This window comes from Chenopodium quinoa, unplaced genomic scaffold (genome assembly GCF_001683475.1).
Source record: "Chenopodium quinoa cultivar QQ74 unplaced genomic scaffold, ASM168347v1, whole genome shotgun sequence".
In the NCBI taxonomy this organism is placed as follows: domain Eukaryota; kingdom Viridiplantae; phylum Streptophyta; class Magnoliopsida; order Caryophyllales; family Amaranthaceae; genus Chenopodium; species Chenopodium quinoa.
The window spans coordinates 1,317,080-1,331,758 of NW_018744311.1; the positions used below are offsets into that span (position 1 = coordinate 1,317,080).

The 14,679-nt window shown below is 34.2% G+C and overlaps 2 protein-coding genes across 2 annotated transcripts; one reads left to right on the forward strand and one right to left on the reverse strand.

Moving 5' to 3' along the window:
• Nucleotides 1–351: 351 nt before the first annotated feature.
• LOC110696003 (serine/threonine-protein kinase Nek6-like) lies at nt 352–4,044 on the reverse strand. The gene is made up of 14 exons (XM_021873259.1): nt 3,829–4,044; nt 3,371–3,520; nt 3,187–3,253; nt 3,027–3,092; nt 2,860–2,906; nt 2,689–2,734; nt 2,514–2,594; nt 2,352–2,394; nt 2,203–2,252; nt 2,033–2,114; nt 1,871–1,920; nt 1,715–1,788; nt 1,552–1,603; nt 352–1,253 (listed from the first exon to the last, which is right to left on the reverse strand). Exons 2-14 carry the CDS (start codon nt 3,502–3,504, stop codon nt 480–482), a joined length of 1,566 nt encoding a protein of 521 aa, XP_021728951.1. The 5' UTR covers nt 3,505–3,520; nt 3,829–4,044; the 3' UTR covers nt 352–479.
• A 2,789-nt stretch (nt 4,045–6,833) lies between these two features.
• LOC110696004 (zinc transporter ZTP29) lies at nt 6,834–13,816 on the forward strand. Its single transcript, XM_021873260.1, has 12 exons — nt 6,834–7,464; nt 8,523–8,581; nt 8,818–8,910; nt 9,013–9,102; nt 9,212–9,296; nt 9,781–9,836; nt 11,359–11,415; nt 11,547–11,587; nt 12,104–12,171; nt 12,294–12,350; nt 12,429–12,546; nt 13,362–13,816. The coding sequence occupies exons 1-12, from the start codon at nt 7,401–7,403 to the stop codon at nt 13,405–13,407; spliced, it is 834 nt and encodes a 277-aa protein (XP_021728952.1). The 5' UTR covers nt 6,834–7,400; the 3' UTR covers nt 13,408–13,816.
• The last annotated feature ends 863 nt before the right edge of the window (nt 13,817–14,679 follow it).

Genomic DNA, 14,679 nt, shown 5'->3' on the forward strand with positions numbered 1-14,679 from the left:
TTCTAGCATTGTCCAGCAAGAAAAGATAGATAATTGATGATAAGAATTTTCTCATAAAAGTTGATGTGATACCTAAGTTCTTAATCATTAAACCTTTCCATAAGATTTTTATTATGTACGTTAACTTAGGATACGATCTTAAGAGAAGGGTATATTAACTTTTCATTTAAAATTTCATCTCTTCAAAATTTTCAATTTTTGAATTTTAGTGCGGTGTTTATAATTTAGTTGTCCCATTTCTACATGGGAGCAACAACTTCGATTAATTTCATTTCACTTCGACTAAAGGAAATTTTATGAACAAATCATATTTCATGTACATAATATATACCTGAAATTCAATGATGCAAATACACAAAACAAAAGTTCATCATTTGGTTAATTTGCAAAATCAAAAGAAAAATGGAAGAAAACACATGTATCAGTCAAGATTGTCAATTATACAAAGAACAAAACAAACAAAATTTCTAGATATATAGCTAAGATCCCATTTCTTGTTTTCCAGCATTCATCAAACCTTTGGTGAGCCAAATGGCAGTTTCTCTAGACGAAACCGGTTCTTCACCAAATGGCTTTAGTATCCCTGCAAGTTCATCCAATCTATCCTGCTTAAGTAAACGAGCACATAACTCTAGGAGTGATTCTAGTGCTTCTGCTCTATGCTCGACGTGTGCACATAGCTCAACCTTCCCTTCTTCCTCTGGCAAAGTAGTTAGACCACTACTAGCTCTTGATATCGATTCTTTGTCCACAGTTTTGCCAGGAATTCCCTTGATTTTTTCCAATATCTGAGTTAGGTACTCAACAGCAAGTTTTTCTGTCTCACTATGATGATCAAACTTGTGGTATGAACTCAACATGTTGAAGAAACTTTTTGTTAGTTCAGCATCCTTGAGTTGTTCTATGTAGTTTGAAATGACTTTAAGCCCTTCCTCGGCTTTGGATATTCGTTCTGAACAACTTGTTGGATCAACCCTTTTGGTCTCAACCTTAGTTTCAAGTGAATCTAAAGAGGATGCTGCCTTGAGTAATGATTTCCTAGGTGTTACTCGAGCAACTCTAGGAAGATCTATTGGTGGTTTTGCCTTAACAATCTTTCTGACATTGGGAGTGCTGGGCTTGTTGGTGAAGCGAGGTACATTTGGTTTAGTTTGGTTAGCAGGAACTTCAGATTTCACTGGCAGGTAGATAGGAGATGTGTGGCATTGAGCGAGGTATGGTTGTAAATGAGGATTCCTTAACAACTCTGCAGCCTGTTTACATCAATTGAAATTCTGTTAGCAGCCAAGAAAAATTTACAATAAGTATAAGATAATGTAATTTTAGTATCACAAGTATGATCATAAGCTATGTTACTCGGACTGGATACTCATGTTAGACTCGTGTTTGTGTGCCAAGGGTCAGTGTCAGACTTGGCTGTTTTATGAAAAATACCAAATTTTCAGTCCAAAATGAAATGTATACCCATGTCAGGGTGTTGAGGCTCTGACATGAGTACTTGGGGGTGAGTTGAAGAGTCCGAGTAACATAGGTGTCCATAAGGATCCTTACTGTTGGTCTATGTTCCGGGTTCTTCCTCAGCATGGTCTTGATCAAACGTTTCCTGCATATTGGCAATCAGTCCAACCTGCATTCATCAGTAAATATGCAGCAAAACATGGACTTTTTTTTGGCTCATTTTGATTAAGATCATGTTAAATGATAGGACACTTACAGTGTGGGAGAATAGATAGTTGGCAGTGGGGAGATAGTGGACCGGTTAATTTTGTTCACTAGCCCTGCAATATCCTGTTTTTTAGTTCAACTGTACTTAGTTAGAGCACATAGTGAAAAATACATAGTAAGCAGATTAAGATTTATAGCAAATTACTGGTGCTCGAAAAGCAGGTTGATGTGCAGCTATTTCAAACATGCAGCAACCTGCAAAATATAGCAGATATATAAACTTTACTCATTCATTCACCAATCAGAAACATAGAGATCGTATATTATACGACGTATTTTATGGTTTTGCGTATTTCATTATTCCCACCTAAGGACCATATATCAGACTTGTAGCCATAAGGCAATTCAGCAAGAAGTTCAGGACACATGTAGTTTGGACTGCCTACAATCTGCATGTTTTGCAAGTAATCTTTTAGAATTTGCTGCTAAAATACAATTCCGTGGAACAAACATATCTCAAGCAACGCAAACTGATACCGAAAATGCAAGATCATCTTTGCTTAGCAGTTTTGCAAGGCCAAAGTCACCTGTAATAGTTTCACACCATATTCGGAAAAAGTGTCAAGACACTGAAATAGCTCTATAGCAGTAACTTCCACTTTCTTAAGAGTTTTAGCATATCTTACCTAGCCTGATATCTTGATCCTTGGTAAGAAAAATGTTGGAACACTGAAAGCAAAATGTAACAGAATTTAGTTAGCTAATGGGGGTGTTAGGTTCATGTAAATATCGAAAAAACTCTTTGTCCTCTAATGCAATCAAGAACTTCAAGCGCGAATAGAACCAACCTTTATATCCCTATGTAACACTCGGTTAGAATGAAGGTAATCCAAGGCTATTAAGAGCTGAGCCAGCCATTTGCAGAGTTTCTGTTCATAAATTACAGCATAATAAATCTTTGGTTAGGCTGTTGTGTTTTTCCTCCTCATCACCTTAGACTTGTTAACTTCTTTTTTTAATTACCTCCTCAGGAAAATATGTTCCTCTTGACTTCTTAATCGTCTCAGTCCTGAAATATCAGATCAGTCTGAACATTATTTTTCGATTCCTTAAGTCATAAAAATTGTTGCTCGAACCAAACACTCTATGTTATACTCCATACGTTACACACACAATAATATCCGAAAAACTTACATGTCTCCTCCTTCACAGTAGCTTGTCACAATGCACACATAAGACTCCTGTATGCAGTTCACAAAATTCATCTTACAATGGCTTATATCATCACAATGCTTAAAGATTAATTCACATTGATCATAAGATTTTAGGCAAAAATAAGCCAAATTGTTAAAACATTATACCTTTTCAACCCATGCATCCTTATATTCCACAACATAAGGGTTGTTCAACTTTGCTATAATACTCATCTACAAAAACACATAAACAGAACATTTCAACATGAACAACATACATTACAACATCTTTGTAACAAACAACACATGATTTGATTAAAATTCGAACCTCTTGGTGTGCAGTTCGCTTGAATCTCTCAGTCTGCTTGGCTAATTTAATCTTTTTCAACACATATCTAGGAAAATAATCCAAGAACATACATATATAATCATCAAAATTCTGTTTTTTCATATGTAACATAATAATTCAGACAAACTTATATAAAAATGCAGAGAAATAAAATAAATCTTACTTTTTCTTAGGATCAAATTTATTAAGAACAAGATATGCTGTACCAAAAGCTCCTCTACCAATCTGCTCAATTATTTCATACTGTTCCATCTTTGATACAACTACTCTTTCAACATCATCACTCACATTCTCCATTGTTCAGATCACAACTCTTCAATTTGTCAGAAAAATAAAAGTAACATCAAATAAATATACCTTATATTATAAGGCTGCTGCAATCATAATATATAAATATAATTTTTTTTTATTCAAAAATAAATATAAAAATAATCACAATGAATATGTGGGGTGGAGCAGGGGATTTATTATGAGGTTGGTTCATGAGAACAACATGAGCAAGTGTATATTACATAAATATTATGAATAAAAATATTGGATAAAATAGTTGTACATAGTAAACAAGAAAAGATATTTAATTTCATAAATTAAGAGAATAAAAGAAGGGGAAATTATACTTACATTACATTAATCATGTGAAGAAATGCATAAAAATGTAATTAATTAGTGATTAATTATTGTAAGAGAAAAGGGAATTAAGAGAGGATTGATTTGAAGCAAAAGCAAAGTAGTAGTAGTGTGTTTGAGCAAAAAGGAAGTGTATGTGTGGCATACAATGTTAAAGGTGTGTGATAAAAGGTTAAAATAAGGTAAAGAGGAGAAACTTTGCTTGCATACCCAGATACATGGAGGGATAAATCATTATACCCCAAGTGGTTGGTGTGTCATCATCCTTCAACAGAACACACCTTGATGTATATTGGACTTTTTGGTTGATATAAATTCCCGGGGGTCGTAACTAATGATACTCGTAATGTCTGGAAAAAGTTGTCACTAATCGTTCTTTTCACTTAATAAGTTAGATTTAGAAATTTTAATCTATGATCACCTTAGTTATGAGAGCTCAGAACGGTGTACAACTACTAGAGTGAAAATTATTATTTCAGTAAAGTCTCAATTATTCTAGGTTACTAGTATAGGATTGATGAAACGTTCTATTGTAAAAAAAAATAATAATAAAAAAAATAAAATAAAAAATAAATTAAACCACTATATTATTGGTAGCTAAAGATGAAAATTTTACCATGTATTCTTCACTCTTAACAAATTTTACCTCTCGAAAGCAATTAGTATATGACTATAGAAACTATACCTATTTTTCTATGTACAACCAGTTATATCTTGTGCATGATATATATCAAAAGTTATTTCATTATATTATTTACCATGCAATCCTATTAACTAGTCCATAGTAATTATTTTTTTTTAGTGATTTTTTCAAGGAAAAGGGTGAAAATTTAAAAATGAAAGTGAAAATTTATTTTTGAGGCCAGGGTACAATAATATCATGTAAAAGGGTGTCCTAAAATAGAAGTACGGCTAATTGTGTATAAGTGTATCACAGTTAGGTAGTGATGGAGCCTGGCTGGTGCATTCATTATCAACATTTGATGCACGAGCATAAGTTTACCAACTTTCTGATTTCTTTTAATTTACAATTCAATTTCTTCAACATATATTTGGATGATTTAATTTTAGGATTATTTTTGTTAGCAACTACTTCTACGACCATCCTTAAATAGCAGAGGTACTTCTGTACCAGTAGTAGTAGTGTATATAAATGGATAACAATTTAATTTTGTCTACATGTAAGTAATTACTAGTACTTTTTTTTCTTTCTTTTTGGTATTTTCACCTTATTTTAGAGTACATAATATTTTGAAAAATCTTCCTATAAATAGGAAATTAATAAAGAAGAAGAGTATATGTAACTCTTTTAACTTAAATGAGAGTGAGAGATAGCTCAAGTGGTTAGAGCTTCCCTCCCGATTTCTAGGAGATCCTAGGATCGATTCTCACCCTGCCCTTGTGGCTCTCTAAACACCAAAAAAAAAAAACTCTTTTAACTTAAATAATTGTCTATGCTACTTTCATTTTAATTAGTCTGAAAAATTGATTCTTACTTTAAGCAAAATTTTCACTTCATTGCCCTAAGGTTTAGTGAACCCGTGGAATTTCATCCCGTTGTTAACTTAAAGTCACCCCGAGCCTTTACGTGATACATAAGTGGGTGTGTAGGGTTCCAAACAATCTATATGACCCTAAAATGCATCTCCCATCGTTACTCAATTTTTCAACATCAAATCCTATTAATCGCTAAAATTAGTCTGATTCTGTACATTATAGCTTTCAATTTTGTCTGTAAAGAGCATTTTTGGACCCTACAAGGTTAAGTATCAAGACACTTTTCATGCTTCTCAAGGAATCCTAAAAGACTTAGGGTCTGTTCTGATTGATTGAATTGGGCTGAAATAAATTGAACTGAACTTATTGGAGCTGAACTGAACTGAAAATGAACTGAAGAGAACGGACCCTTATTAAATACAAGTACATGTCTTGTCCCATGACTACATTGAACCGGAGTGTATCCATCGGCCAGAGTTTGAAAGTTGGGAGTCTTGGACTCTTGGAACATTGATGGGCTACATGCCAGGTCTCCGGCCCAATATTAGAGTGGGGGGCGGGAGTCGTGGGACAACCTTTGCAAAACATATGGTTGCTTGTTGAATTGTATAGTAGTAGTAAACTAGTAATGTAATGCTGAGAAAGTAAGTTAGGTGTGATTAAGGCATCAAGCACTAAAACACCAGGGTTTCGTAGATGATGATGGAAATACTCTTAACTACTACTCCGTACTTAATTGTTAATTGTATGACATGTGACATGACCAATTGCATATTCTAAATCCTTATCAAAACCATGCATGAAGAATGCCCAATTACATAAAAATTTTAGTCATATGTTATTGCACGACTAATATTAAACTAGCGACACATCTTGAGTATTATAAAATAATTATCAAACAAGTAGTTTCATTTTGTTCACCTTGTTTTCAATTATTTTAGAAAAAATAAGTTTAGGATAAATAAGTTTTGATAAGGACTTAGAGTTGAATAAGTTGTGACTAGGTTTAATAAGTTTAGTAAAATTCAGATAAAGTATGATACTTGACAATTAGATAAACTAGATGAAGCCCGTGCGATGCACGGTTTCTTTGATTGTTTTTAAATGATGTTTTTTTTTGTATTTATGAGCCTAAAATTTATTATATATTTAGATAAAATTCCTAATATTAAAAGATAATATATAATATTTAATTAATTTAAACTTAAAAATTTCATTCGCCAATTTTGCTTTCATGGCATTTAAATTATTTAATTCTAAAAGAAATTAATAATCTCTTATTTAATTGGCTACTACTAAGATTTATAATCCTACATGACGCGCTGAGAAAATTAGATCCTACGTGGCTCTCTAAAAACTTGGGAAAAAACTCCCCTTTATATATATATATATTAGATTGAATATAACCTATTTTTTATTTTCATTTTAAAGGTAAGATGAATGACCCTATTGAACCGGCACCTTTCGCAAATTTAAGCAGCCCAGAATCCCAGATGTGCAAGTCATCGCTTGAACATAAGCTAATTATTGTAACAAAAAGTTTTACAAAAATCTCATGTACACCCTTTTTTTTTTTCCTTTTTTTTTTTAACTATGTGCTCATGGCTCCTTAAAAAAAATAATAAAAAAAAAAAAAGTAAAAATATAAGTCTTAGCTTATTAACAAGAAAATTCTTTTCTCATTCATACAACTTCATTTAAATATGTTGGAGTTGGACCACCTGATCAAACCATCTCTTTCCTTTCTTCCACATAATCTCTCCTGATTCTCCCTCAAAAATTGGTTTGCCTTTACCTGATTCACTATTCCACCCCTTATATACTTCCCTTTTTCATTTCTCTCTTATATTACCGAGAAGGGGTTCTGGGTTTAAGCTTAACATCCAATTTCTCCTTAAAGCTGAAACCCCACTTCTTAATTTCTCTTAAATCTGTGTAATTTTCAAGGGTTTTTGAAATTGATTCAGAAAAACCAAGAATTTAGTATCTGGGTGTTTTTGGATTGTGGATTTTGACCGTTGGATTTAAGGATTGCTGCCATTGCTGTTGCTATTGCTTCTGATTGAGCTATGGATTCTCAAGTCTTGGTTGCTCTTGCGCTCTCACTTGTTGGGGGGTTGAGCACATCCTTGGGTATGAATTTTCAATTTTGACTTAATTTTATAATGTTATTATGTCTCAATTTCTTATCTTTTGTAACTTCTTATTCTTAAATTCATGCTATTATAATGTTGATTTGTTACGGTATATGAATAATGTAGCTGATTTTTGGGCAGTATAGTGTAATGATGAAGGCTTTTTGGTTCGTGGGAGTTAAAAAATTTAGGACTATTCTTGTTACCCTAGTTTTAAGATTGATTTTTGTAAGATTAATTGGTTAGTGTAACGAGTATTGTTGATTGCTGCTTAATGTTGAAGAAGGGATTTTATTTGGGGGGTGGGGGGCTGAAGGAATGGGGGCGGGGCGGGCTGTTGGGTGGAGGGAGGAGACGGGAAGTATAGGAATAATAGGATTGATGATATTCCTTAGCAAGTTGTTATGGTAATGGTCATGGCGTTAATACAGGGATTATATATGCTGTTAATGGTTAGTCCTAGTGATTTCGTGACAGAGATGATTTCGATAATATGATCATTATAGTGTAGCACTTACAATTGGCAAGCTTAACATAAACTACTGCTATTAAAATGTGGAGATGAATTTGAAAATTGTGACTAGATGGGTTGTGGAGCTCAAAGGAGAGGTGTTTCATCATGAAACATGGCTAACCAGAGTACCTTATGTATGCGAGAAAGTTAGCTTTATGCATATGGTTTTATACTAATTTCGGGTAGATATTTTGGCCCCTGTAATGTATTTATGCCAATCTTTCAGCTGTTTTGGATTTTGTCGAAATTCAAACTGTTCCAAGTACTGTTTACTTTGTGGTTCCATAGGGCTGCAATGAGTGGTGCAGCATTACAGCTTGATTCTAATTTTATTTGGTCCTGGCTTTAAAACCTCCTCGACCCCTTTTTATCTACTAAATCTACTTTGTTTACATCACACCTCCGCTTTTTTGAACTGGGGATCATGATTTATATATTTTCTACCTTGTCATGCAATATCTTTATGATGGATAATGATCCTGATTCTAGAATACTGTAGTTTACGAGAGAAAGCTTACTTTGCTATATGGGGTGTCAAACAGGTGCACTTTTTGTAGTCCTAAGTGACGCACCAAACTTGAAGATGCTTGGGCTGTTGCAGGTGCATAACTTTGTTATTTGAAATGCAACATACTTTAAAGATCTAGGTTATTGAATTTTCGCTACTTTTAGTCTTTGCAGCTCTTGGCCCTAACCTTTTGGTACAATAATATGTGAAGAACATGCTTCTCAGACTTATGTGTGTAATGGAATTATGCATGTCAAGGAGAATATTGTTCAATTTGCTTCTTTGTTAAACAGTATAAGAATTCCTAAAGTTTTTGTTAAATTATGTAGGGCTTCGCTGCAGGCCTTATGCTTAGCATATCATTTCTAGATCTGGCTCACAATGCCATAAACTCTATTGGCTTCTTGAAAGGGAATTTATGGGTAAGTACTTACCTTCCTTCATTTGCTTTTGTTGAGGAAGATTGGAGAGATGATATGCCCATTCACTGTTTGAGAGTAGTCACTTTGTGCAGTTGTCTGTAGTTCTTTGCAGGTGTCATTTTCTTTGCAATTATTGCTAACTTCATCCCAGAACCAACACTCACTCCTACTCCAAGTGTTAAAAGCAAAAAGGTTAGTTTGGTTTTAAACTGTAATGTTTCTTCTGTTTTTGTAATAAGCATTGAGACTTTCAAGCTGGACCAACCTCCTAAAGGTTTGTTGATATTCTTCTGGAGGTTAGCGGGCAAACGGAGAAGAAAAAGGGAAGGACTTAATGAAGAAGCATCGGCAACAAGTCATGTACAGTGGCATAATAACAGCCATAGGTATGCTCACTTGTAGGCTTTTAGTTGTTCTAGTGCTCATGGAGCATGTCAAATTCAGCTGTTCTTAGTGATCAGTTGCTAGTTAACTCTAGATTGTTGATTATTAGTATACTCTAAACAGACTTGTTGCATTTCTTTTTTCATTGTGTTTTCTAGAGTAGATAATGTGAAAGGTTAGATAATAGATATAATTACAGAAGCTAATCATAATGCTAGCTATGATGCTATTTCCTTTTGGTAAGGACCAGGAAGGGCTCCCCTAGCTATGAATACCTATGATGCTATTTCCTTCTCCATTGCATCATTTTTGTATGAAGTTCAATCTAGATTCTAATTGATGGATGGCACCTTGATTTTTTTTATTTTTTGTTGTTGTTTTTTTTTTTTTTTTTTTTTTTTTTTTCCTGTAATATGTGTGGCCTTGAAATATGCCTACATTGATTCTAATTTTGAACTTATGAGAAGTCAAATCTTCATTTCTCAGGTATCAGCTTGCACAATTTCCCTGAGGGAATGGCAGTTTTTCTTGGATCCATGAAGGTACAATTAGATTCATGCATATATATTTATATCTTTTTCCAATCCTAGGACTAACTTTTACAGCTTATAAGCTTTGCCTATAAGCGAGCACTTGATTTCATCATATTTTTTTTTTCAGTTTTTCTGTTAAAGGAAATGTACATTTAAATTTTTCTATGAAAACAATTTTTAATAACCAATTTATGATTAATGAGTTGTCTTTATACAAGGAGGAAATCTTACTAACCATTGCTATAATTGTCAATAAGAAAAAATCTACATAATCAGCTAGATCATACGAATATCTATTAATATCTTCCAAATCCTCACCCTGGAAAACAAAAACATCTAAAATCTTGCCATTGGTGAGTCAAGAATCTCAAGAAGGGGGGGGGGGGGATCAATTTTCACAGATGGAGAGACTAATTTTGTTGCAAACATAAATGGCCTTAATATGTACTAATACCTATTTGAAATTTGAAATCAGTCTAAACACCTAATATTTCTCATATTATTGAAACCAATCGAGACCCTAGTAATATGTTGCTGTCGATATTGATTTTGGAGAGAAGGGAAAGTAAGGGAAGGTAAAGGGAAAGAAGAGGAGGGGAAGTGAAGATCTTGCTTTCATTTCCATCTATGGAAGAATTGTATCATTTGTATAAGAAAAAGGGACTCATCTTATTCCTTCCCTCCCTTTCCACAGCGTATTATCCAAAAAACTGGTCTCCCTTGAGGTAAAAATGTGAAATTGGTAGAAAAATATCAACTGGAGTATCCTGGCAAAACAAGGTTCTGTCGTGCAAGTGAGACTTGACCCAGTCTTCTAGCATGGAAAGATATTTTAATTTATCTCTTAATTTATCATTGAACTCCATTTTTGTGTTTCTCGACTTTGTTTTTCTAAGGAGGGGACTGCTAGTTGAAGCTTCCATCTTTTTGAGACTTGTTAGGATTTTACTTCCGCTTTCAATTTTAGACATGTAGTTCAACCTCATTTTGGTTGACAAGATTATGTTGCTTTTCTTTTCCATCTGTAAAAGACCTTTGAATTATGACCTTCATAACATAACAAACTAACAATTATATTCATGTTATGCTATATGTAATCTATTTGCGTCTCAGTCTGTAGGATAGGAAAATGTGACTTTCATAGTTGATAGGAATGGAAGAGCGTCTATTTACTGTCTTCCATATTGCTGCTTGTATATCTATTTGCGTCCCCCCCCCCCCGGCGGGCTTTTGTCTCTTAGAAAATTGGTGTGGTGGTAGGCAGGGAAGGAGGAGTGCGTTTTGTCAAATTTGGTTGCTTCTTTTCTTGATGAACTGTTAAAATTAAGATTCATTTTACAGCATGGTCCTCTAAATCATTGCCACTTACAGAAATTAATTATAATGACCTTTGTTATTCTGTTTTCTGCTTGCTCCTTTTGCTCTAAAATTTGTGAATGCTGCAGAGCTGCAGGCATGAAGAGACACCTACCTTCATGCTTCAATTATTCTTCTAAATCTTTTCTTTTTTTTTTTTTTTTTTCATTTCCAGGGTCTTCGGGTGGGTCTTAATTTAGCTTTGGCTATTGCTCTGCACAACATTCCTGAGGTATAGTTGCCCATCCTCTCAAATGATGAGAGTACCTTTCTAATACATACGGAGTATTTTGATTGTGCATATGCAACAGTAAGGGTATCTGATACATGCATAAACTAAAGTTGTCCTATTTTCTTGAACAGGGTGTCGCTGTTGCTCTTCCAGTTTACTTTGCAACGCAAAGGTAGGAAATTATTAAAATAGCTTCCCACTTACCAGATAGTTGTTTAGGTGATATCGCTGTTGTGAATGTGGCCTATAGAAGTCTTTTTGGCTTTATTAGTGTGCATCACTTGATTGGAACAAGAGCACATTTTTGTTAAAGATGGCACCTCCCTCCACTCTCTTTCTCTCGCTACACACACAGAGACAAGTAAGGTAAACCACATGTATAAGATGCGATTCCCTATAGCCTATAAGTTAAAGGGGTCAAATGGCCTGGGCTTGATCGTTAGGTATTTAGATGTGCAAGGTAATTTGGTCAACCAGGTGAACCAACGTGCCATCCTGCACAAATCAAGAAAGTACCCTTTTTCAATTTATAACTAGCTCATTCTTAACATTCAACTTATTAGAGATTTTGAGTTGTTGCTTGGTGGAGATTATGCCATTCTCAGTGATTGCTTGTTCCTGTGCCACAACTATGTTTCTGCTGTCATAAGATACTATTTATCTCATTTACTTTGTTGATGCATTGCAGCAAGTGGCAAGCATTTAAGATAGCATCACTCTCTGGTTTGGCGGAGCCCTTGGGTGTTATACTTGTAGGTATGGTCATATGGAACGAATTAAACAAAATTCAAGGCAAATCCCGATCTGGGTATTACTTTCTGTTGTGTTATTTCATTTATCTTACTTGAATAATATAGTTCAGATTTTGTTTGATGCAGCATACCTATTCCCAACCAGTTTAAATCCTGAGATCCTTGATGGCCTTCTGGGATCAGGTATGTACTTGCATCAAAGTTGTTGAAAATGCTTGGGCTTATCCAACATTTCTCTAATGAATGTTTGGTTTTTGGCAGTTGGTGGAGTGATGGCTTTCCTCACCTTACATGAGATGTTGCCTCTAGCATTTGATTATGCTGGCCAGAAACAAGCTGTGAAGGCTGTTTTCTTTGGCATGGCTTTTATGTCAGCAAGGTAAGTAATATCAAGTGACTTATGTGAGTGAGTTTATATGAAATATTTCAATTGATAATTAGAAGAAGAAATGGTCTAGGCTTTGTATCCTATATGTGCTCCTTTTTCTTGTGTGATTCCATCTGTCTGTCCCAGAACCAAGAGGGAGGACAACTAGGGGGAGGACAGACTTGGATTTATTAAGATCTGTGAGTTTAGATTGATTCAACCTAAGGTGATAGATTTTAGATATAGAATAACAAACTGCTGATAAAAAATTTCTATTGCTTCATTTTACATGACTGGTGAATGCCCAAGTAATACCGCAATACATCTCCCTACCAAGCATGTGTATGTGTTTCACAAAGTATGTTCATTTCCACTCATTAACGTTGAGAGATTTAGGGTGTGACTGTGTAATATTGGACATCTACATGTGACCTCATATGTGATATGGCACAAACTTCTCTGTAACATTCAGTTAGTTTCATTATGTCGTACAAAATGGATAGTTGGATTCGTAGATCAAGTGACTGGCGAGGTTTTAAGTGTCTTAAATTCCGAGTACTTGGGTATTTGGGTAGTTAACAAGTTGAGTACTTGATTTAGATACCGCTGGGGTGCTTCCTCAAGCTTCAACCCCTGGTCAGGTGGTCATACGACCCTTTCTACACCCTCCTGACAATCAAAGATTACTAATACCTGATATCACTGGCATTATTTATGTGTAATTTTTGAGGCCTGTGTCCATAGCTTCGCGAATGAATGCTTTGCCTGTTCTTCTTGTTGCACTTTATCCGTGCTATTTCTTAATTTTTTTGGTTTGTTGTTCGCAGTCTGTATTTTCTAGAAATTAGCCTCCCGGCAGAGATGAGTTTATAACTGAAGCATTGCAATGGATGTACATCGCTCTGCATCATTCTCTCTATTGGCAGTCTGACTTCCATCACCCCATCTTTGCTAACATAGATAAATTACATGAAGCGAAGCTTGCAACCTTTGGGTTGGACTGGAAGTGTAATGTAAACCTGAAAGAAAAATGATGTGCATAACTATGTTAGGTTGTAACCATAAATCGTTGGATAACTTCTTAGCATCTTCAAAGGTAAAACCTTTTGGTATCTCTGGCTGATTTTTGGTGTTCTGATGCCAATTATAAACGTCGGCTACACCATTTATACAGAAAGGTCTCTGATACATCCTCATATTCATTAAGGCGTCACTGCTTTTGACGCTCAAACTATTTCTATATAAAGTCTAATATACTGTGTATATGCGAAGTACGTACATATATCTCATGCATTAATGCAGATACATACTGATATTGATATTATTAAACAATTAAAGTTTGACAATTGAAGAAAATTAACCCCATTATGAAATGGAGAAATAGGTAAAGAGTTGATGATGATGCATCAATCCCGTATTATAATATTAGTTAATTAGCAAAAGTCTACTTAAAGGTAAGGTTTAGATAAATCCAGTTAAAGATGATTCAGTGAAATTTACTCAAGTGAAATGATTAGAGGAAAGCGAATCCTACAAAGAGATTCACAACTAAAGTTGTCTGGCTCTTTATCTTCTAATGTACTATTGTATACTTCGACGAATGATAACTTGGAAATTATGCTAGCCAAAAAGAGGTAGACAAGAAAGTTTTTCAGCTATTTTACTGAAAGTAGAATGCACAGGAAATAAAAAAATGCAAAAAAGTTTCCCCAAAGGTGAAAATTCATATGATAATATTTTTTTTATATTATTATTAACCCTTATTCAAAAATAAAAATTATTCTATTTACTCTTCGTCAATTTTTTTTTACATAAATTTACTCGTAATCTTTTATGGTGGACCAACCCACGTAATTATATATATAGCAAAAGTATTTTATTAATTTTACTAAATAAGTTTATAAAATTTTCGTTTTCTAATACGAGAATTGAAAAAATCATCATTTTTCTTTCAATTAAGGAGTTAGGAGTAAGGACCACTAGTGTAGGTGCTACTGTGCTAAGCTCAAATAAGCTTCAAAAAGAGAAGATTTTTTTACGGAGATTAGAGGATATGAACTTGAGATCTATAATATGTACAGAATGCTTCAATTTTACCTTAGACCATAAACACAAATCATTTCAAAGGAAATAATTGTACTATTT